The sequence below is a fragment of the Fundulus heteroclitus genome, chromosome 24, assembly GCF_011125445.2.
Source record: "Fundulus heteroclitus isolate FHET01 chromosome 24, MU-UCD_Fhet_4.1, whole genome shotgun sequence".
Classification (NCBI taxonomy): Eukaryota; Metazoa; Chordata; class Actinopteri; order Cyprinodontiformes; family Fundulidae; genus Fundulus; species Fundulus heteroclitus.
The window spans coordinates 14,248,078-14,272,726 of record NC_046384.1 but is presented as its reverse complement, the minus strand read 5'-3'; the positions used below and the strand labels follow the sequence as shown (position 1 = coordinate 14,272,726).

At 43.0% G+C, this 24,649-nt stretch overlaps 2 protein-coding genes across 2 annotated transcripts; one reads left to right on the top strand and one right to left on the bottom strand.

Annotated features, from left to right (window-relative positions):
• The first annotated feature begins 301 nt into the window (after positions 1 to 301).
• atp5pf (ATP synthase peripheral stalk subunit F6) lies at positions 302 to 3,187 on the top strand. Its single transcript, XM_012857287.3, has 4 exons — positions 302 to 384; positions 2,000 to 2,169; positions 2,353 to 2,477; positions 3,097 to 3,187. The coding sequence occupies exons 2-4, from the start codon at positions 2,000 to 2,002 to the stop codon at positions 3,111 to 3,113; spliced, it is 312 nt and encodes a 103-aa protein (XP_012712741.2). The 5' UTR covers positions 302 to 384; the 3' UTR covers positions 3,114 to 3,187.
• A 1,438-nt stretch (positions 3,188 to 4,625) lies between these two features.
• jam2a (junctional adhesion molecule 2a) lies at positions 4,626 to 23,874 on the bottom strand. The gene is made up of 11 exons (XM_012857284.3): positions 23,408 to 23,874; positions 17,705 to 17,770; positions 17,472 to 17,582; positions 15,621 to 15,770; positions 15,344 to 15,534; positions 13,428 to 13,530; positions 13,232 to 13,339; positions 13,099 to 13,114; positions 7,740 to 7,811; positions 5,574 to 5,607; positions 4,626 to 5,496 (listed from the first exon to the last, which is right to left on the bottom strand). Exons 1-11 carry the CDS (start codon positions 23,454 to 23,456, stop codon positions 5,458 to 5,460), a joined length of 939 nt encoding a protein of 312 aa, XP_012712738.1. The 5' UTR covers positions 23,457 to 23,874; the 3' UTR covers positions 4,626 to 5,457.
• Positions 23,875 to 24,649: the final 775 nt, after the last annotated feature.

Sequence of the window (24,649 nt, the reverse complement as noted above, 5' to 3'; positions counted from 1 at the left end):
GTGTCGTGAAAATTGAGATGTTCAGGTGTTTGAATTGCCTTGCAGCAATTTCGTTTTTCTTTTTGTTTCCCGGTTATATGCAGTATGCAGACTCGGAGGGTGAACACCTAAAAAATACATTTCCACAAATATCCATTGACTAATGATTGAGCTTTTTCACCAGCAATAAATTAAATACGTTCCATTATCAAACCTACTTTATTTGAATTAAAATCTTTAAGGGTTCAAATACTGCCGCTATTTATTAAAAATGTCACCCACAAGAACGTCATTTATAAATACTCAAAGCTGCCAACAGGGGGCAGTGTTGTCCACGATAAAGCCTTTTCTTTCCCACAATTCACCGCGGCTCTCCACATTTGTGCTCTGAGTGTCAACCCCAAGGTGAGTTCATGTTCGGAGGCTCAAACTGCTGCTAAAAAATCGACCGTCTCAGGGTTTTTGTGACTTATATGTGTTCTGGGTGCGGGTATTTAATGGATTCAGAGGTTTAACTGGAAGCTTTGCGTCTAAAATGTTTAGTTTAATTGAGCGTTTCAACACTCGCAGGCGTTAGCATTAGCTCCGTTAGCATAGTTAGCTCCTCTAGCATCGTTAGCTCTAACAGGCAGTTGTTTATGAGTTAACAACAAACGCTTAACTGTAACTAAAAGATGAGGCTGGGGAACTTCATTGTGATAATTTAGGTTAAGTATTTAGGGCTAATTTAAAGAAACGTGGGTTACAAAGTTAGAATCTTATCGGGACTAGCTGTTGCTAAGGCTAAAGTTAGCTTCAGCTGCTTCCAAATAATCACTGCCGGACAGACACTCCTGGTCACTATTTACTTTTTTATTAGGTTGTTTCAGGGGTGGGATAAAATTTAACCTTTTTTATTTTATATAACATTATCTTTTAAAGGATAAAAGGGGGAAAAATCAGCTTTTATACAGATTTTATTGTCGGTAAATCAGTAGCTGGGATCTTAAGGTCACCCTGTGCTCTAAAGTAGTTAAATGTTTTTACTCAGTTGACTATTAAATACTTTTACAGTTCAATAAATTTCTCAATGATGTACTAATAATATCACCTTTTATGCTTCGTTACTCTATAAAGAGCAGAACTTGGCGATAAAATGTATTCTTGTATCAAGCACTTAAAGCTACTACTGAATTTAATGACAGTTTTTAGTTTTTGCTTGTCAGTGGATGAAAATCAAGATAACATAAATGTTAGCCACCTAAAAGTCAATTCAACTGTTCAAATTTTATAATTGGCACACGCAGAATAAATGCATGTCACTTGAAATAAAGCTGCCCACCAAATATTGCGTCTTCAGCGCAAATAAAGATATTTTAACAAATCAAAACAGCTGTTTTTTTTTAGTTTGAAGGGACGAGAAAATGGACCAGGATTCTGGAATTGGTTCTAGCCGTCATTATGACTGAGTTCTAGTTGTTATGCTCTGTAGGGATGTATTTTTTTTTATCCCTGATCCCAAACCAAGTAGTTTCCAGGTTGAAACTACTAACACAAACCTGCTGACCCTTGAAGTTGTCATGTTCAGTAACCAACAGGGTTAGAAAAGCGATTTAATGGATGTTTTTGAATTCGGCAAAGAAATTTAAACGACAGTCGGCTCAGAACTGAACTGGGTCGTGAATGTTGCAGGAGGCTTTACCGAGCTGCTGCTTTAAATCAGCTGCGCACAAGATGGCAGGCTTCCCTGCTTCGTACTGCAGCAGCGGTGAAGCAGGCTCAGACTGAGCTACGTCTTAGTGCTTTTAATTTGTCAGTAACAAATTAAAAGCTCGACATCTGCTGGATGTTATGGGAATAATAACAACGCGGCCCATTAGTCCAATATAAACTCCTAGTGCATTTAAATCATAATACAAGAAGGCGGGACCAAATGAGAATTCAAAAATATTTCAGAAAAAATTGCTGTTTTTTTAATTCTCCGCCTGGTTAGCTCCAACACTTTGGTTATATGTGCGATCTAAGCTGCCTGTTCCTCCAGATGTCGCTGCCTCGGCTGTCCCAGCTGACCTCTCTGCTGCGCTCCGCCGTGAGCCTCACCCTGCGCAGGAACATCGGCATCTCCGCGGTGGTCTTCAACAAGGCCAAGGAGCTGGACCCCATCCAGAAGCTCTTCCTGGATAAGATCAGGGACTACAGCGGCAAGAGCAAGTCAGTGGCTGCTTCTTTTTTCTGTCCTCCTTCACCGCAGACATTTAGTGCGGCACGCTCCACCTAGACGTCTAGAGTTCAGCTGTGCTACTTGTTGGCATGTCGCTGATTTCCTGCTTCCCTTCCTCGCCCCTTCTCTCTGACGTCCTGCCGTCCACCTCGCCGTCGCCTCGGCTCTCCCAGGGCTGCCGGGGGCGTCGTGGATGCGGGTCCTGAGTTCCAGAGGAACATGTCTGAGGAAGAAGCCAAGCTGCAGAGGCTCTACGGAGGAGGAGACCTCACCAAGTTTCCAGACTTCAAATTCCCCGGTTAGTCGTCCTTTTTTGTCTTCTCCCCGTTCTTCAGTGTCCAGTTTGCAGAGCAGTCAGAGGAAGTAGGAGGCCGGTGTTTTTCTACCTGAAGGACGGAGGAACCCAGACAGCGTAGCGGCGCTCCGTTATTTATGAAACGGCTAACGCGTGTAAGTTTATGTCATAGTCCGTCCACGGAGCCGTGATTTATTCCTCTGATTAAGTAAAGTGCTTCATTGTGTCCCTCGGGTGGGGGGCAAATATGGAGCAGCCAGCAGTTTATACCCACAATTAATTTCAGCTAATAAAAATAGCCGCGCTCTCGGCGCCACGCTGGAACGCGCTTATTGTGACGCGGCCAGTTTTCGCTTAGACACCGTTTCACGCTCTTCATGAATATTTATGCTCTGTGAAGAGATGCGCTGTCATTCGCCTCTTTGTCCGCGTCTAAAAATAGCAAAGACGGTGACAGTCAGAAAGAAAGATGACTTGTGTTGGATTTAGATTTAGGAGGCCTTTCTTCTTCTTCTTCTTCTTCGCTCAGCTTCAGGCCGTCATTGTTGCCTCTGTAATAAATTTTGACAGTTTGTGCTGTAGCTGGTGTTTAATGCCTTTTCTCTTTCTTTTAACCCCACAGAGCCCAAATTTGAGTAAGGCGGCAACGGAAGGACGTCCGTGTTGTAAATCTACATGTCACAAAGATGTATTTAATAAAAGATTGGAGTGAATAAAGCGTCTGAATTTAATTTCAGCCGGCTGTAACCGTCAAAAAGGGTAAATATAGTAGCTGGATAGTTTCACAGTAATATGGGACACTTTGTGGCGTCACTCATCCAGAACCTGACGATTGATTGATATTTAGGTGCGTAGCAAGAAGTCATTTTAAAGAGTTTACTTCTCCAACATCAGGGACAAAGATGGTGGCAAATTCAAGCCTTTGACCGTATTTAAGCAAAAAATTCTGATTGTTACTTTGGTTTATCATATTAAGACTTCCTGCTGATCTGCTGTTGAGTTTATTTTTCATTTAGTTTAAATGCTCAGTCATTCCCTCAATGGACTAATTATGTATTTCTTTTAGATCTAAAAATCCAAAAAGTGTGACGTCCTCTCTGGGTCGGTGTTTTGCATAATCGCCTTTTGCTGCATTTAAACCTGCAATCTCATGCAGGATGTGTCCGGGCTTTGACTGGACCATTCAGATACATGAATATTTCCTGATCTAAATCATTTAAATTTAGCTTTAGCTGTATGTTTTGGGTTCTGGCCCAGTTTTAAACTCTTTTGCAGGTTTTTTTCCCCCCCAGAATTCACCCTGATTGTAGCGCAGCAAGCCCACAGCATAACTTCACAGCTTTATCTGACCCGTCTGCTGAGTTCTCCGGGCTTTAGGGTGTCTGTTTTCAGAACAGCTGCGCTCTCTTTACCAAGTTGGGGTCTTTTGAAAGCAATTTGTTGCTCTTTTTTTTTTTTTTTTTTTACCAAACGGTGTCAGAGTAAAGAGGCTACATTTCAGATTTTTAATTGCATGTATTTTTCTTCACTGTTAATGCACGACCGTGTGTTAGTATGTCATAAATCCAAAGAAAACTTTGCTTTAATGTGACAGAATGGAGGAGGGGAGAAAGAAAGTTACAGGGGTAGGAATACTCTTTCAAAGTGCCAACCCCAGAAAAAGCAAATTAATTTGTTGGATTCATATTTAATTTCAGGAAAAACTACCTTATTCTAGATATTTAGGTTTTAATTTAGCTTTCTATGAACGGATTATGTTGCTCGCCACCTCCGATTTTATAGTGAAACATTCTTCTTATCTGAAACTCTGTGAATTACAGTGAGCCAAATGTCTGGTGACCCAGATAGAAATTGGCTGTCACTCTGAATTAGTCTTGAGAGCGCCACATTATGACAAGGTCAGGGATGCATTTAAGTCTCTCCAGGATGACTGTTTGAAGCCTAAAATAGCAGCGGAAATGCTGTTTTTATCTGACCCAGTGGTTAAAATTTCAGGATTGTGCAGCCATGCTCCTAGATTGATCTCGGGAGGCTGCATCCAGAACCAATATAAAAAAAAAAATATGCAAAATTAAAAGTGCAGGTTTCACCTAAGCGCATGAATTGGGTGCCAAAATGTGCCGTTTCCTAAAGAGAAAAAGATCATGGGGGAAAATATTTATTAGAAAAACCTTTTTATTACTGATCCACCATTCGAATAAAACTCTGTCAAGTCATCCACACGTCATTTGATAAACAGTGGCACAAGAATATATATATAAAGACAGAAAAATAAGGCAAGTTTGTTTACAAAAAAGTGTGATCCCGAGATCGATATGACAGTCAAATTAAAAAGGCACGAGGTATACTGTAGATAGATGTATACATTTAGAAAAGAAGACCATGCAGGCACATCAGGATGGAAATGGGGTTGGTCTCAAGTGGAACATATTGGACTATTCCCCCTGTTATTACTAAGATCATGAGAGGAGGGGGGGGGGGGGACTAATGATGTCTGGGCCTGAGACAGAAGACAAAATACTGACTGGAGGTAAGCTGTATTTAAGTCTGAGTAGTCAGGAGACAACTGAAATAATTCAGTATGGCTTCAGAGAATTCCCCTTAGATGCAATTTCTAAAACAGAAATAAGAGTCACTTAAATAAAACACCAGTCTTTGGTTAAAAAAAGAAGAAAATCAAGTCTGATCCTCAAAGGATAGTTTTCAAGATGTCACCAGTAGGGGGCAGCAGCGTACCGAAACGCTGCATTTAGTCCCGTAAGAGCAGAGGATGTTGATGGGTAAAAGGTGAACAGCACAAAAAGCAAAGAGGAGGAACTTAAATCAAAACCATAAATAAAATCACAATAAAGCGATGAGCCCGGTTGGTGTTAACTGGAAGATCAAACGCTCGATCCGACTCCAAAAGCAGGGAAACGCATCCGGATCCAGAGTTGGCACCTCTCGCCACCCATTTATTGTTCGCTGAAGGGGAGCCAGCCTCTCAGAGCATGAATGACTGCGTGTGTTTGAAATCCTGGGGCTGACGGGGAGAGAAACAAAACAATTTACAAACTCTGGGTGACAGAAGCAAACGCGTACAGGAAGGAGGGCGCTTACTTCTTGGGGTGGGGGGACGTAGCTGATGTTGGACCTGAAAGACAAAAGCCAGGGTGAGTGCATCTGACAGCGGCGTTCTGACTCACATCTGTAAATCCCACATGGAACCGGGCAAAAAGGCAACGCTGAGTCAAAGCTTCAATCACGAGGCAGCATGAACAGTGATGTACCAAAACGTGCTGGTTCTTCCTCCTTCAGTTCTGCTTTGGATCTGTAAACAAGCCTTTCACCATTTCACTTCATTTCTTACGCTAATTGAGTACTTTTGTCAAAAGATGGTTGTCGCCAACAGTGCCTGATCTCTATTAGCAACACATCCTTTAAAAACTTGATCAGTCTTTATTGTGCCCCTTCTTATAGTGCCGCCCTGGGCAATCGCCCAAGCATCTGCTTTTTTTCTCTCTTGTTGTCTTTGCTTTTATAAACTGTATTGTAGACTCTGCGAATTCCCAAAACAGCAGCTCTAATTGCCATATTTGTAGTTTCTCCAGTGGAAAAAAAAAATATTTTGATCCAAAAGTATACATTTAAACCTTTAGTAACTTCGATTACTTTTAACCGTCTTATCGTCAGAGACAGGATTTTATTTATATTTTAGAGTTAAAGATGCAAACGTGGTCTAAATCAATGTTTTTCAACCAAAATGATGTTCTCCATTGATGAAACTATTAAATATTTCAGTTAGAGCAGCTGTTTGGGGAATTCAGTCGTAAGAAATACAATTTATGTAAACAAAAATAACAGGAGATAATAAAATAGGTAACCTACATTGTTACTGCATTTTAGACTAAATGTGATGAACTAGCAAAGACATGTTAAATTTGGAACCGTGAACTATGAACATGAATCAGTTCGTTTTAACCTGAACTGAATATAGAACTAGTTCTCTTAAGGGTCTATTTGCAGGGGTGTAGATCTTTTTTTACTCTTCCCCTGACTGATACTTTTGCGTGATGAGATCAATTCAAGATGTTGCAACCTCTCTCTATAAACTATGGCTTTAAGTAAAAGGAGCAAAAGTCAAGAACACCCTAGAGGAAGATCTCAGCATTATTTCACATTCATCAAGTCAAAGCAAGTTTTTTTTTTATAAAGCACTTGTCAGTAATAACACAATTCAAAGTGCTAAATTATTATAATTAATGGCCGGCGTTGACTCTGAGATTAGATTAGGTAAAATCAAACAGGGATTTTAGCATAATAGCTTCATTGTCCTTTTTTTGTGATTAGCTCAAGAAATAATGCATTGTTTTTGATTTGTCATATCTTAAATTTTTACATTTTAATAACCTGCCTCTTCAACAGGGGGGTGCACACTATCAGCTTTGCACCCAACTTTGTAACAGTCTGACAAAAGTAACAAAAAGTAAAGGTATTTCTTATGCTCCTGGCTCCAAGGATCCTCTGTGATTCTCCAAGCTGGGATCAGACCCACAGCTCTCTACTCCAGGTAACATACTGACTACTCATAACTACAGCACACTGTCCCACTTTAAACCAAAATGCCTGTTACATCCATTTCAAACTTTAAGTTTTTATGAAAAAATGAAGTCAGTTCCACAGTAGCACATTGGATCATCTAAATTTTAAATGAAATATCTACATATTTTATTAAGCATATTAGCATTCCTGCCAGAATGTATAAATATTACATCTCTCTCAATAATGTATAGATGTCAAAGTTGAATTCAAAGAATTATTCAGATTCACTGAGATTGTTTAAACGCTTTTGAATTGAAAAAAATAACTATTAAAAGTAACCGAGGCACATTTTGTTTATTTTTACTAGAAGCACTTAGATGTTGGACTGATGGTTTTTTTTTTTTTTTTGCATCATGATACTTAACATGTTGAAGCTACATTTTACGTCACTTATTAATTCAGAGAGCGGGATCTTCCTGACTCTTGTGAAGCATAACCGGGGGAAACAAAAGAAATGACTCCAAGAGTAAAAGACATCAGCTTAGCAGCACTTCTACCGATCAGTAATTAACACCTTATCTCGTTAATCCAAACAAAGCGGCCATGGCTACGATTTATTTCCCCACGTGGGGGAGGGGGGGGGGACCGTTTCTTGGCCATGCTCAGCCGTTTCCTGGAGTTGGTGCCTTGTAATGAGATTTAAACTCTTCTGGCTGTAAATTTGTCCTCATGTGTCAAACTCACGTGTCGTCTGTTCTGTGCAGGGTTTGGCTGCTGATGTGGGCTGCGCCGTGACACTGGGAGATCCAAAATGACCTGCGGGGGGGCGGTGGGTGGGTGTCAGGTTGGTGGCTTTAACATGTCACACTCTCAGGGCACGCCATGCAGGAGTTTAGGTTTCAACCATTAGTGTTAGAGGTGCATGAACATGGACTTGTGGAGCTGTTTAGGCGCTTTGCCCTGCTGGTTCTTGCCATCTGTGGTTTCCACTAATTGTCCCGCTCAATATTTTTTACATCTAAATTTAGGCTACAGTGATGAAAGCTTTCAGGAATGTTCAACTATAATTAGAAATCATCAAAATGTAGTTTACCAGTGAAACCCGTCATACAGAGTGATATATTTGATTATTTCTGATGACTGTGGCTTATTAGCAACATTCAGTTCCTCTGGAAGTTATAGAATATTATGTCAGGCCATTAAAAAAAAAAAAAAAAAAAAATATATATATATATATATATATATATATATATATATATATATATATATATATATATATATATATATATATATATATATGCGAATACAGAAATGTCTGCCAACGGGAAACAATGACCATGTACTGTAGAGTGTAGGCACTGAGAACATGGTCAGGGCTTCTTTTGCATGAATTAGTGTCTCAGTGCAGCATGGAGGTGGACAGCCCGAGGTGTTTTAATAGCTGCTGTCAGTCTGTGGATGCTGAGGCTCCCCGCTCTCCCCTCAGGCTCTGTAACCTTGATTTCTAAATGAACCTCAAAATTCCCTTTATCGGCGCTCCAAAGTCCTCATTTCTGATGAAACGGTGCCGGCTGTTTCTCCTTCGTCTACCACTGGCTCCGACTTTACACCGGCAAAGTAACAGCTGCAGCCTATATTCTGGAAATGTGGTTCTCGAAGGTCCGACGCAGTTTGCGGTCCGCGCCTCGTCAGTATCCTCCCTGTTGCTTGTGCACGTTTTCTTTTTTTCTAGCATAGTTTTTCCTTCCACTAAACCTTCCATTAATTAACGGCTAGCTTCTGGAGCGATGACCCTTTCTCTCAATGTTGTCTACTCGAGAACCGTCAGGGTCTCCCCGTTGTTGGGTGATGGCACTGAGTTTTTTTTTTTTTTTTTGGTCTTATGTAAAGTCAGAGAAACTGAACTTCATGTTCTCTTTAGAGATCATCAAGATTAACAGAAACACGCGAGCTTGCAGCTGAAACAGCTTTTCGGTGTCACAAGTGGGGTTGTTAGGAGTTTGTGTGACGAGGCAACATTATTATTATTTCCACCAACAACTAAACTCAAATGTTCTTGCAGAACAGATGGTTTGCCTTTGGTGTAAAGAAAAATGGCATCTACACTGCCAGTACTTTTATAAAAAAAAAAGGTGATAACATTGGTTTTGCTCCAAAAGCTAAAAACATTTTGGGCTAATGTGGTTTTATCAAATAAAATGTCCTTCATCTTAGTGACGCTTAGCTTACCTCTCATGTGAATAATTCTCTCTAAATATGTATTCCTCTAATTGCTGTTTACTTGTTTAAGATACTGATTGTTGGTAACTACACCACAAAACCCAAAACAGGTAGTTAATACTCCTCCCCCCCATTAAAAATGTGTTGCTTAAAGACGGGTTCTGTTCGTGCCGTATACCTGGATTAACCAAAACGTTAAGACTACCTGCAGGCGCCTTTTAAAGAGACACTTTAAACTGGATCCTGCAGCTCACGTTGTTTGGGATAATCTTGAGGTGTTTTTTTTTTTTTTTTTTTGCAGCATAGCCAGTGCTTAGGGGAGCATGCATACCTGGTGAGCTGGACCAGGTCTGCATGACGTGTGTGTGGATCCAGAAGTGTAGCAGTGTGCAGGTTTATGAATTAATTTAGCAGAACAGGATCTACATTAGGACAAATTTTGGTAGTTTGCTGCTTTTTTTTACTGTCCGTTTACTTTCCTGCTCTCCTTTGAACAATCATGTCGCTGTGAGTAATTGCGTGCATGGTGGCTGCTCAGTGTAATTTCCCACTGATCAGCTGAGACTCCCATCTCCACTGGTCTAATCCCAAAACAACAGACAGCAAAAATGAGAGAGGGATTATAAAAACAAAGATGAATACAAGTTGACCTTTTCTGTGGACTGATAACGACATCTGACATCTAAGCCTTCCTGTGCAGACGGCGCCCGGTAGAGCGAGGAGCATAATACTTTTACGCTACCTGTGCACATGGTGTGATGCAGAGTGACGATGTGAAAACTCCTAATTTAGTTTGTGCTAGAAGCGCTTGTAAGTTTTTTTTTTTTGTTTTTTTTTGTTTTTTTTTGCTTGTTCAAGTGTTTCCTGAAGCGGCGGAAATAGCAGTCGATACCCGTCCTGGCGTAGCTAACGGCCAGAAGGCCCAGCACAAAACTTTTAACATCTTAACCCTTTAAAGCCTGATACAGGTACTTCTGAGGAAACGCCACAAAAAAAAAAAATCATCCTTTTTGGTTGATTTAAAAAAAAAAAAAAAGTTAGGCTTTTAAACTTTCTTTGTATCGTAATTTATATGTTAGACCAAAAAATAAAATGTCCTCATGTTTCCTGCATTTTTAAATAGGTCTGTTTTTATAACAAGGTCTTTTTTTTTAAAGCAAATGTGTTTTTACACAGAAAGTGGTGAAAAGAAGGTGGGGAAATATCACCAGTCCTCTTTCTGAGTGAAACATATTCAAGTTTTTTGTTCACATTGACTGGTTAATTTAACCCTGTTTGTACTATTCTCAGTATATTTTTTTTATACAGGATGTACCTTCACTTCTTGCTTCTCTCACCAACAAGTTATAGAAACATGAGCTGCTGGCCTTTACCTCCAGGGCCTACTAATCTATACAAAAAAAAGCCATTAATTGATTTTAACCTCTTACCAGGACTTTATTCCTTAAAATCCTGACGGATCTACAAACTGGGATTGCTGTGATCGCCGTCTATTGCAGGTAACATACTAGTTACCCATAGGTAGTCCGCACAACCACACTTAAAAATACAGCAACAATGTCTTTAATCCTGCACGCTCAGTCGAATCTATAATAACATTTAGACTTTATTATCAGTAAAACAACAAAACATTAGTGTGACGGAGCCGGTCTGCTCGACAGGTGCCAACATCTGGAGGATTTTCAATCAACTGGACACTGATTGATATTTTTTGCTGTTTCACATAAAATTGAGACATCACAGGGACATGACTTTATGAATATGTGGAATCATGCAGCCAATCACATGCAGCTTACGTTAATAAACACATCACAAAGCCTGTTTCCTCTGCTTATTTCATGCTTTTTAGTGGCTGCTAAACTTAGATTAACTTAATTGAGTCTTTGCAGCGAAGGTGTTTTTACAGAGCTGAACCTGTCGGGGCTTTTTTTTTTTTTCTCCTGTCGGCACAGATGTCAGATAATCTTTAAAGGCTGATCTACCAGATCTAAGGATTAGATCATGTAAACCTCATTTGTGTGAAATGTACTTGCATACATAAGTTTAACCATAAAAGGACAGGGAGGAAAAATATGCTGTAACTTGTTTGATAAAGATGGATGTTTCTAATCCATCAGAGAATGAAGGGATTACAAGATTATCCCCGTTTCTGCGTCAACGGATCGAAGCGCGTCCCACAACATACAGTCATTGTAGCTTTATTCAGACAAGGAGTGCGATTCATTAAATAAACTGCATAACATGTGCAGGGTCACCTTATTGGTGTGAATTCAACTAGCCGGATCAGTTTGTTGGTTCAAACGCCTCCGGTGCCTCAGGTGACTGAGAAGGTAGAAATTGTTGAACTGGGTCAGTCACAGCTGGCTGGTACAATGGTTCTGTGGTCTGGATCCCAAGGTTGGAGGTTCAAATGGTTCAGACACTGTTGGACTGATTAAAAATCTGAAACCATTGATTCACAAAAATGATATACCCTGACTGGTAGTTTGAGCACTTATGTGACATCTATGTGTTGGTGCTTAAGGCTGGTTGGTGCGATGGTTCAGATGTTGCACTCTGGACCTAAAGGTTGTGGGTTCGAATCTCATTCAGGTCCCTGTTTGGTCTAATTAAAGATCTGAGACCATTAATGCATATATCTGGGTTTTTTAACAAAGTTATATACACTGACTGGTAGCTTGAGCACTTATGTGACATCCATGTGTCACCATATAAGGCTGGTTGGTGCAATGGTTCAGATGTTGCACTCTGGACCTAAAGGTTGTGGGTTCGAATGTTTGCTGTCTGATTAAAGATCTGAGACCATTAATGCATATATCTAGGTTTTTTAACATAATGATATACCCTGACAGGTAGTTTAAGCACTAATGTGACATCCATGTGTGAATATGTAAGGCTGGTTGGTGCAATGGTTCAGACGCCGCCTTCTGGACCTAAAGGTTGGGGGTTCGAACGTCATTCAGGTCTCTAGTTGGGCTGATTAAAGATCTGAACCCATTATTGCACATCTACAGATTTTTAAACAAAAATTAAAACGCTCTGACTGGCAATTGGATCACTTATATGACCTCCGCGCATCAATGCTTAAGGCTGGTTGGCCCAATGGTTGGTGCAGTGGGCTTTGGCCCCAAAGATTGTGGGTTCAAATCCTGGTTAGGGCAACCAGCAGAAAATGTGGAAATAGGAGGAAGTGATAAAAGCTGTAAGTTGACTAAATGTTGTGGTGTGATTAACTAGTAAAGGAAGGGGATTAACTAGTAAAGTTCATGAAAACAAGATCTGCTGATAGAAACAGGAGACAAGCTCAGGTGTACACGATGGAACTGAAGGTTCATTACTTATAAAGGAAATAGTGCCAGAAAATCAGGAGTGTTGAGGGTCAAGGTAGTCTGCAAAGTCCAAATAGGAAGAGGAGACAAGCTCAGGTGTTCAAAATGGAACTGAGGGTTCATTACTTTGAAGGAAATTGAACAGAAAGTTCAAGTCCTTCCTGTTATCTAAGCCAGGCCTCCATTGTTTGGGGTTATCAGGCTCAGCAGGGGCTGCACAGCATCCAGACCACACTCTCATGCCTGCAGTATCTTCATAATCCATTTCAAATTAGCAGTCCAATCAGTTTAATTGCCCACAGAAGTTTCTCCTGCCAATGTTGTGCTTCCTGCTGATTAACAGCAAGCAATTACTTCATATTCGTGCTGCGCGGATTGTTCCGGACAGTCAGATCAATTCCGCAGACTGGGTGAATGAATAAAAATCTCAATTTAACCCTTTTAACTTAAACCTGTTGGTATCAGTCAATCGTGTCCAAAACAATCCGCACGAATATGAAGTAATTGCTCGCCGTTTCTTCGCGTCAATGCTAACGCAATCACAAAGCTCTTACCTCCCTCTGGGTCCCTCTGATGGACGAGCCGCAGCCGTGGGGGGAGAAAACAGAGTGGACGTCAGTCGCTTTTTTTTTATAGAATAAAATAAACAACAATTAACCTACTGTATGAGCGCGAGCGGAAACTTACGGGTGAGTAAGCCGTTACGGTGCAAAAGCATCCCCCCGCAGCCGCAGACGAGGAGGAGCAGGCAGAGCACCACCACGCCTCCCACGATCGCTGTGATGTTGACATCCTCTGAAAGCGAGAAAAAGAAGAAGAGGAGGACGCTCATTAGGAAGCAGCCAGAGAGCATCGCAGCCTCTTTGAGCTAAAGGAGACTCACCTATTGTCATGTCCTTGCCCTCGCACATTTTGGGCGACCCCACTCCGTTGGATGCGAGGCAGCTGTAGCGACCGCTGTCCTCTTTGGCCACGGCTTTGAACTCCTGCAGAGAGGAGGTGAAAGAACCTTCTGTGCATCTAAGGCTACGTTCACACTGCAGCCTGAAGTGACCCAATTCCGATTTTTTTTTTTGCCCATATGCGACCTGGATCTGATCTTTTTATGACAGTCTGAACAACACAGATCGGATTTTTTTCAAATGCGACCCAGGCCACTTGGATATGTGGTCCTGAATCCGATACGTATCTAATGTGACCTGTGTCTGTACGGCCAGGTCACATTTATACGACCTACACGTCATTGGCTACGTTCACACTGCAGGTCTTAATGGTCAATTCCGATTTCTTTGTGAAATCGGATTTTTTTGCGTGTCCGTTCACATTTCCAAATATATGCGACTTGTATGTGATTTCCTGTGTGAACTTCATTCATACGCGCAAGTGTCCCGCATGCGCAGTAGAGGATGCGATGACGTCATGCGTAGCAAGCGTGCTCATTGTTTGCGGAAGTAAACATGGATCGTAACGCTGAAGCGTATCTTGCCTTCTTTACGTTATTCTCCAACCGGAGCCAGCACATTACCAACGCAATCTTTTTAAGAAGATCGAAAAGGAAGAGAGCCAAATTTTAGCGACGTGAGCGGCTTTACTGATACTGACTTCATTCCTAATTTTCGAATGACAAAGGCGACCTTTATGTGCGTCTGAACGGATCTCTTTAGCGCTCTCACGTAAAGACACACCTCTTCGGCCAAAGCGGTGAGTAAACGCGTTGCCGTGGGGCTGAACGGACATGCAACAGGTTCTTGTTACCGCACAATAGTCAACCTCTTTGGCATAGCCAGGTCCACTGTTATTGACGTTTGTCGAGTATCGGTGACGTACAGGTCGGATAAATGTGACCTGCCCGTACAGACACAGGTCGCATTTGAAAAGATCAGATACGTATCGGATTCAGGACCACATATCCAAGCGGCCTGGGTCGCATTTGAAAAAATCTGAACTGTGTCGTTCAGACTGTCATAAAAAGATCAGATCCAGGTCGCATTTGGCCAAAAAAAAAAATCAGAATTGGGTCAATTCAGGCTGCAGTGTGAACGTAGCCATTCATACTCGACAACCGTCACTAACGGTGGACCTGGCTATGCCAAAGAGGTTGACTATTGTGCGGTAACAAGCACCTGTTGCAACTCAATACAGCCCCACGGCAACGCATTTACTCACCGCTTTGGCCGAAGAGGTGTGTCTTTACGTGAGAGCGCTAAAGAGATCCGTTCAGACGCACATAAAGGTTGCCTTTGTCATTCGAAAATTATGAATGAAGTCCGTATCAGTAAACCCGCTTACGTCGCTAAAATTTGGCTATCTTCCTTTTCGATCTTCTTAAAAAGATTGCGTTGTAATGTGCTGGCTCCGGTTGGAGAATAACGTAAAGAAGGCAAGATACGGTTCAGCGTTACGATCCATGTTTACTTCCACAAACAATGAGCACGCTTGCTACGTATGACGTCATCGCGTCCTGTACTGCGCATGCGGGACACTTGCGCGTATGAATGCAGTTCACACAGGAGATCACATACAAGTCGCATATATTTGGAAATGTGAACGGACACGCAAAAAAATCAGATTTCACAAAAAAATCGGAATTGAGCATTAAGGCCTGCAGTGTGAACGTAGCCTTAGAATCCTGGAGCAAGACTCGGGATCAGGGAAATTGTCATATTCGTTTGAGAAGTGCGACTACTGCTGAAAGACACCGTCTCTAACCTCCTGTTAATAAGATACAGCTTGAAGGAGAGTGTGATAAACGCTCCAGCTGCCTTCCTTTCTCCCCCCCTAATCTGCATGCTGTCTCACCAGTATTCCCGTCTGGGAGTTGATTAGATAGGTCGCGTTGGCGTGACGGGGCGGGTTGCTGATTTTCTTGTTGTCCTTGAACCAGGAGTACGTAGCAGGTGGGACGCTCTGCTGGTCCCGACAGCGCAGCTGCACCGCCGTACCCGTCACAACCGAGGCGGGGACTTCGCACGAGGGGGTTTGTGGGGGCACTGAGTGACAAGGTGAGGGAGAGAAAGTGAGCCAAAACTTTGGGCTCCCCAACGTCGCTGTCGCTAGTTGTCCTCCTGGCCCCTACCTAAGACATTAAGCGTGACGTTGGTCTCGCCCAGGCTGACGGTGTCCAGGGAAGCGCTGATCTCGCAGCGGTACTCTCCGGCGTCCTCCTGGGTCACCTTGTGCAGCGTCACTGTCGCCCCGTCGATGGTTGCTCGGCCTTCGAAGGGACCTGAGAGGAATATCAGAAGGTCAGGAAGAGGAAATGTCTCGCCTCGCTGAGAGCTAAAGCTGCAGCGGGCATCTGATAAATCCAGCCTGGCAATTGAGTTATTACAAAACCGTGTACACGAGAGACACTTTTACTGCTTTTTGCAGTACATATCTAACAGGAATTAAGTTTTTTTTTTTGTTTTACCCCCAGATCAGGACACGCAGTGGTAAGTGGCATGAACAAGTCACGCTAAATGAAACTGAAGGGATGGCAGGAACGTTTTTCGGTGAATCCCAACTAAGATGTAATCGTCCAAAGAAAATGGAAACCTAAAGTGACAAGACTGCAGCTATGGAGGTTTTGTTTTTTTCTAAAAAAAAAAAAAAAAGAGCTGGAGAGTTTATGAGACCTGAATTTTCTAACCCGGAGCTGGACAAAACGAGGACAGAATGGAAGAATGAAACACGTTTGATAATTGCAGTGAACTCTTATCAGGCAGCAAAATGTTACAAAACCTTTTTGTAAAGAATCATCCCATCGTCTGCTGTTACCCTGCTGAGGACCGGCTGTCCCAACAAAGTAACCAAAGCCACAGAGAGCCAATTGTACCCAGGGTTAAAAAGAAACTAAAGTATCTCTAGTTGCTGTGAAGGATTCTCTTGGAGGAATCTGATGATATTTGGTTAATTAGCATTGTCAGAAACTTCTCACACCCTCTCCTTCTTTCAACAGGAACACCACTCAGCCGCAAAGATCCCAGAGAAAATCTTTAAAGATGTAGGATTCACAGCGGTTCTCTTAACCGGCTTATTAATTAGATTGTTAGTAGCAGCAACTGATTAGATAGCGGACATCTTTCTAAGACCGTGCAGGTATGACGAAAGGAATTCAAATGTTTAATTCAAACCACATTCGGCTGTGAGGCAGCCAGGAGGCGGCGGCAGTAAGGTCAGACGTGTCAAATCATTGACTTATTCAGCCTCAAAGATGAGAGACTCAGAGGTGGCAGGTTATGCTTTCATGCAATGACACCATTGATAAATAGTCTTGGTAATTTCATGGTCATTCCACAAAGTTCAGCTGTTTCACTGCAAAAAGGGAACTAAAAGTATGTAAAGTTTTCTTAAAATGTGTATATTTTTCCTTGATTTGAGCAGCTAAATAAGACTATTTGCCAATGGAATGAGAATTTCCACCCCTAAAATAGGATAAAATTAGATATCCTGCAATTGAAATAAGATGATAGAGATGAATTGTTCTTATTTTAAGTACAAAAATCTTATTCCATTGGCAGATAGCTCAAATCAAAGAAAAATACACTAATTTCAAGAGGATTTGACCTACTTTTAGTTCCCTTTTTGCAGTGTGCTAACTTTGATGATTCAATCAGCGCTGCACTGCAAAAAGGAACTAAAAGTAAGTACAATTTTCTTGAAATTACTGTATTTTTCTTTGATTTGAGCAGCTAAATAAGACTATTTGCCAGTGGGATGAGTATTTTTACCCCTAAAATAAGATAATTAGACAACCTGCACTTGAAATAAGACGGTGGAGATGAATTGTTCTCATTTTAAGTGCAAAAATCTTATTCCATTGACAAATAGTCTTATTTACCTGCTCAAATCAAAGAAAAATACACAAATTTCAAGAAAACTTTACTTACTTTGAGTTCCCTTTTTACAGTGTGTACTAATTCATCGGGGGTCTGCAGGGTCTCACCTCTGAAGCGTCCGTCGTAGTAGACGAACGACACCTCCTTCGCCTTCTTCTTCCACTCGATGCGCGGGTTGGGGTCCCTCTCTGTGCGGAACAGGCACGACAGCACCGCGTCTGAAAAAGGGGCGGGAAGAGCGAGACCGATCAGGGGTCTCCCTCCACGGATCAGCGGCTCGTTAACGGGCCCGGTCTATTTTTAGCCGCCCGGGTTTCTTCGCTTCTTTATTGCTGCTCACCTGAGAACTCCTCCACCTCCACCTTATGTCTGGTGGTGGACACGGTCACGGGAACGGAGGGGGAACCTGGGAGGAAGAAGAGTGGGCGGTTAAAACAACAGAAAATCCGCCATGCAACATCCCCCCTACGTCCATTAGGAGACGAGGGGAATTGATATGCTTCACATGCTCCCAGACGGCAAGAGGAGAATACCTAGCGGCCATCTTTGGACTCTGATGTATGAGGTAAACACAGCAGGCCTGCTCCAGGAGGTCAGCAGTAAGGACAGCATTACTCCCTCCTTTTACTTAATCCTGCAGGGTTAAGGAGGATCTCGCCTCGCGTTTATTTAAACCCAGGTTGGGTGGAAGTTGCCAATAGTTTCACCCAATGGCTGCTCCGGATTAGCGTATGGAGAGAGGGGGGGGGGGGATTCGTTCTGCCTTCTGTGTCAATACTTCCCATTAAAACAAGACGAGGAGGCAGCTGCTGCTTTTCTCGGCTGCTAAACCAAAACCTACTTCGAAATGCAAAAGAAGTGAGGGATTAAAAAAAAACAACCTTCAAAGTAATGGCTTAAAATATCCTCAGTTATGTTCTCAGTGTTTCTGTTGCCCTCCTCCAGGTTTCTTCTGTTTTTACTTTTTTTTTGTCACACATAAACCTCAAATCCAAAATGCTACTTTCATACAATAGCTGTAAGAAAATTACCATCCAAACCTAACAATTGGTGCTGAGAACTACAATCAGTAGTTTGCCATAACTGGAAATCATTGTTTTGTTTCGCTGAAGGGGAACGTTGGCCCACCCTTCTTTGCAGAATATGCTTAAATCTAAATGAACATGAAGTAACTTGTTTAACGGCTGCAATAAGATTCAATAGGCTGACTAAAAAACCTTCACTTTGCTATTTTTAGGTGCAGCTTCCCTGGAGATTGGCAAACCCCTATCCCCGTTTCTGGATGCTGGCTCTAGCTTGTGGTTTGATCAAGTCCCAAAGCCTTAGAAATGGCCTTTTTTTTTTCTTGCACCGATGACAGGCAGGACAGTAGGATCAATCAGAGATTTCTTCCAGGATGCCAAAGCCTTTTACTGACCTGATTAGTTTATAGCAGTCTGGTTTACAGATGGGGACTTTGTTTCCCCATCTGCTCCTGAATTTCTTAAAACTGGGAGCGTTGGGGTTCAGTTCTTTAAGCCTACTTCGTGTTGTCAGACAGGTACAATTTAGGTAATTTTCTTTTTTTTCCCCCAATCAGTGTGACGTGTCAAGTTGAAATCACTTTCAAAAAACAAATATACAATTTTTTTTAAAAAATCAGTTAACTGTGGTTATTTCAAGTGTTAACAAGGCAAACAATTACATTTTCATATAGGGCTAAGTTGCCATGGGTGGCTTTTAGCCTCCCACTGCAAAAAATTAGCATTTTTAAATCTATGCATGTGATTTGTCTGATTAAGTTTTGTTTAATGTTGTCTCATTACATTTTGTTTGACTGAAGCCACAAATAGACTATTGCTTACAGTGTTACATTGTTTTTCATCTCAATCGTTTACATAAATCGCTGCTGCATCTTTATCCTGAAAAATTGTGCAATCTACTGTGATTTTTAGAGTGATTTCTAGAGTGATTCTTTTCAAGCTGTATGCAAACGAAATTTCGTTCTGTACGCACTTTGTGCAAAATGACAATAAAGATATCTATCTTGACAATTTTAAACACTGAAATGTGACAAAACAGAAATAAATTGACGAAAAAACACTATACTCTGAGAAGGTAGTCTAACATCGGATTGAACCCAGTGGGATGTCCACTCCTTGGGATGTCTTCAACCCTGTTCCTCAGGACCCACTGTCATGTTTTACATGTTTTTCTGCTGCAGCACACCTGAATTAAATAATTGCATTACCTTCTTGGGAGCCATCAAGGGCTGCAGAGGCCAGGTAATCAATCACATGCTGATGCTTTAGATCAGAGGCACAAGGCTGAAACTTACCCTACCAATTCTTAAAAAGCAGCAAAACTGGGATTTTGTCAAAGTAAGACGTCATCTGCATAGAATGACAAAAGCTCAGCCAGCCAAATTACCCTGGCGAGTAAGCAGGGTGTTTTCCGAGAATTGTTCTTTCAAATGACAAATCTAAATTTAAAAACAAGCACGCTGCCGTTATTCAGTTGTCCGGTTTCCTTTTAACCCCCGACTTCCTGAGCCGGCTCCATTATTTGTGTATTATATGCTGCGGGAGTTGCAGAGGGCTTCCCAGAGCAAAATGGAAAGGGCAGGCTGAAAAAAGAAAGGAAAGCTGAGACAAAAAGGTAGGAAGAGTCAAATAAAACAGCGTGATACAATCAGATGGCTGCCGCAGCAAAGAACGTCAGCTGCTGCTCACAGTAAACACTGCAGCCCTGACTAAAATAAAAACGTTATCTGCACGTTGCATCATAAAGCAAGGTCTGCAAACGCCTTTTCTTAAATCTGGAGCAGCTCACACGAGCTTCACTCCTAATTTTGCCTCAAATAAAGTGTATCCCTCCCCCTAGACGGTCTCCGTTTCCCTCAGTCCGACATGCTTTAACTTAAGGCGGCTTAACAGGATTATCGTAACTTTGGCCCGCGTATCTCGACACCCTCAGGGAAGCACGATCTCGCCAAAGGAGGGGCGAGACGAGGAGGAAAGATGCAATCAGATTAAAAGGGGACGAGAATGAACGATCAAGGAGAGATGAGCGTCCCTAAGAATAGAATACAAATGGAGTGAAGGAGAGCGAGAGAGTCGCACTGAGGAGGCTGGGGGGGGGGGAGGGAGGAGGTGGGGACAGGGGACTTAGGACCTGCAGGAGCATGAATAAAAGAGCGAGTGGGACTGAAGGCGAAGGAGATGGTCTCCGACAGCGGGAACCAGAAACGAGAGAAACTCTTGATGTGCAGCGCGTGAGAGCAGGCCCGGTGCCACCTTTGAAGAACGTCTAAGGGGGGAAAAAATCGGAAACATAGCAGGGGACGACAACGTGCCTGCACAGACACACGATCAGAAAAGCGACTGCATGTGAGGTCCCACTACATCTGACATGTTTTTAGGACCTCAGCTAACCATAAAGGCCTCGGGGTAAACGATAAATACAGATCTGCTACTATCGCGCAATAGCTAATGTTAACATACTGTGGTTTAGTACGGCTCTGTGACTAAACCCCAGCAAACATGCTCATCCATGCAGCTTGACGGCCCTGTTAGATGGACGGATGGACGGTTGGCCGGACAGACAGAAGAATGGACAGATAGATGAACAACAGGACAGGGAACAGAGTCCAGACTGCAGACGGACCCTGGCAGCTATTGGGACTTGGTCAGTGAGCTTGACGGCAATCACCGGTCAGATCTAATCAGGCTTTATTTAGCCGTTTTAAATGTCAGTAGAGACCCAGGTCCAATCAGCAGCATCATCATATCAGGGTTGGCTCAGTGTTTGCATTCTGGGAGGAAGGAGAAAAAAAAAAACTAATGACAAAACATCACTCAGACGGGGAGTCCGGGAAACAGGAGACGGGCGACTAAGCCAAGCGTCCTTTGTCACGTCGGACTGAACAGATTATTCCACCATAAATAAGTTAGAAAGTTGTTTAGAAAGATCTGATAAGTTATTCATGAGCGTCGCAGCAGGAGGTTCCCCCGATGGTTTACAAATATAGCATCAAACAGTGTTAATTAAAATGCTCCTGCGCTCTAAGAGCAAAGCATTAACATGAAGCGAACACAGCGGCAGGAGATTATGAGCTCAGAGGGACAAGCCAGCGTCTTGGCCGAGCAGAAAATAGACGGACGGCGCTCTCCCGAGCCTTTTTGGCAGGCGGCGTGGCTCTCTCTCCCTACGAGGTCCGTACAGGGTGTTACGGAGACCGGGCAGGGCGCTGGCAGGGCCTGAGCCGGGGTCAGAAAGCGCGGTGCAGCAATAATTAAAAGCACTTATTCCAATTAACAGGGAGCAGATGAGAGACGGAGGGAGACGGACCCATAGGAAGCGCCCTGTCTGGCTGCACGATGGAGATAAAGTGGATGGCACAGAAAAACAGGACGTGAACTCTGTGCACGTGTGTGCGTGTGCGCGCGTCGTCCTTGTGAACAAAGCCCGACTGTGTGAGCTCAACGCAGGCAGCAACAGCTGTCTCGGTCAGGCACACCATGTGTGTGGTGTGGGAGACATAGATTGGTATTAGGGATGGTGGATAGAGACACGCCCCGGTTTGCCGTCGGGTTTTGTTGGCCGGGCAGTAGAAATCAGCAGCAGAACCGAGGCGACCAGACTGAAAACATACAGCTCTGGACTCTGCGGCCTGACAGGTGGCGAAATGTCACCGGCACAGAGCAAAGTGTGCATCACTCACTCGCACTGTCTCCTCGCATCCATCAAAGCTTTTCCTCCTCCGTGAACGTCACACGGGTTCCACAACAGGATAATTAGTAAGGACCCTGTGACAAGCTCATTGTTTAAAATTTAATCTCAGCTTGCCCCCCCACCCCTCCCACCAACCTTCCGGTCTTCAGGAAGTAGCTTCTCACCGGACTCATGCATACATCTACCTCTTCTCTTGCCAACGCCTTTATGTGGCGAGACGCCAGTGCAAAACATTCAGGGGCCAAACCTTTAGGAACCCAGCCCAGCTCGCTCTGATAAAACAACCCGCTCTCAACTTCTGTTTTTTGTTTTTTTTTGTCCTCTAACCTTGAACCAGGCTACAAATTGCCAATTATTATGACCTGAAATACCTTCCTGCCTTTCTGACCTGCCTTGTGTATTTTTATTTCACTAACAAATGAACATAAGCAATAAAAGCACAGCTTAAAGGTCAGGATTTCACAGAGTACAGTTTTTATATATATATATATATATATATATATATATATATATATATAAAGTACATTGAAAAATAAGCTGCTAATTTGGCACACGATGCAAAAGAAAAGAGACGACCAGCTGGATTTAGTTAACATTATGCCAGACGGGCAGCTTTCGACACACTTTGAAGGTACTGGAGTCGCGTTTGAGTCGGAAGGCATGTTTGAGCCGGAGTCTGGCTCCGTTATTATGGACGCTTAAGTGGATAACGAGGCTGAAGCGGAACTTGAAACGTGTTTGAACTGAAAGCTTCTGCTTGAATTTTCTCCGTCCGGTTAGTTTCCATGCAATATTCTTCCACTCATAAAACGCGTGCCTTGAAAGTCTGAGCTGACTTTTCCACCCGGGGCCGATCGAAATGATGGCACAGAGTTGCAGCAGGATGATGTATCGAATAAAAACAGATCAAAGAATCTAATGGAAATATCAAAAAGAACTCTGATTGGCTGCCCTGTGCCTTTTGTGATGTCACTAGAAGCACACCTCTCAACTCATGTTTTTCAGAGGGTAGAGTTTATCCTGATTAAATAATTTTGCAACTAAACAGCAAAAACAAATAGAAAACCTGATCATGACATGAAAGGAGACAAACTATTATCTAAAGTGACTTTTGTTGATTTCCAGAGAAAGAGTCTGGCTAGCACCTTTAAAAAAAACATGATTTTATTCCCAAAGCGTTAAAACTAATTGGCTAAGTGTTTCCCTTTAATCCAGCCAATGAAACCATCATAAATTGCCGGATCACTTCGGCTGCTAATCCCGCGTTTCAAAACACAAACACTAAAAGGAAAGTGCTCCCTTTGGTCGAATACTTTCCGTTTCCACTTACATTGCATCAGTAAAATAACAATAGGAAGACACAGGGACGTCCCCTCCATTGTCGCCCACAACTCCGGCTGAGTCGCGTCGTCCCTGGACGGAGCGGGGAGGCAGATCCTGGAGCCTCGGCGTTCTTCTCACACTTGTTCACAACTCTCCGATCGTTCATCCAGCATCCAGGGAATAAACCGCCGTCCAGACGGGGGAGGGAGGGAAGGGGGGGAGAGAGAGGAACCGGACTGCCCCGTCGCGGAGCTGCTTTTACAGCGGGATGAGCGGCGCGCAGCGTGCCGGCGGCGGAGACGTCGGGCGGAGAACAGCGAGCATCGGTCAGTGTCACGTACGCGAATGAATGTCCTGTTTTCTTTTTTTTTTTTTTTTTTAGGTTAGCCCTCCTTCTTTTTTCTTCGTGCCGTGTCGTTTCGGCGCTGATTGAGATTGAGGTGGAGATGAGGGAGGAGAGGAGAGGGAGAGGGAGGCGGGCAGAGCGGCGGAGCGCTTAGAGCGCAGCGCCGTGTCCAAAGACGCGCACTGCACCGCCGGGTGGCCTCACAACCACAGGCATCCATCCTCACGCACACAACTGATGCTTTTGTTAGATGGAAACAGACTACTAATTTCAACTAATCACCTAACCACAAACTTTAAATTATTTTATTGGGATTTTTACAGAGTAGCACCTAAATACCAGGAAATCTACACTTTTCCTCGCTGTGGCCCAATGAACTTGGAAGCATCGTGCTGTGGGAAAGCTTTCTCTTCAGCAGGGACAGGGGAGATGGCTATCAGGGCTAAACTGATTTATTTGAAAAAATAATCATGCTCCAGTCTGAGTCTAAAAAAGCTGAGAAATGTGTGGCATTAAATCTGAGTTTAGGCTATTGGGAACAATAATATTTAGGATTAGCTTTGATCTGCAAGTTGGTTCATACAAGAAATTTGATTCCGGTTTCGCTTTTGCTCTTAATGAAGACATTAAGCATTAATAAAATGGATTTGAAAATGTGTAGATGTACATGTTTCTACAAAGAGGCTGGATTTGTGCAAATACGCAGGGTATCGATTTGGGTAATCTGACCGTTAAGAGTCAGCCTGGGAGGAAATGTGTGGATGTGTGGGGACAGGGGGAGACGTTAGCTGCCCTTTCCTGACCCTAGACCAGCACAAGTCCTCCACGGAGGGAAGATCAGCCTCAGTGACCCAAACCATGGGTGATAGACTGGATGATGGCAGCGTAGAGGATGACCAGCGG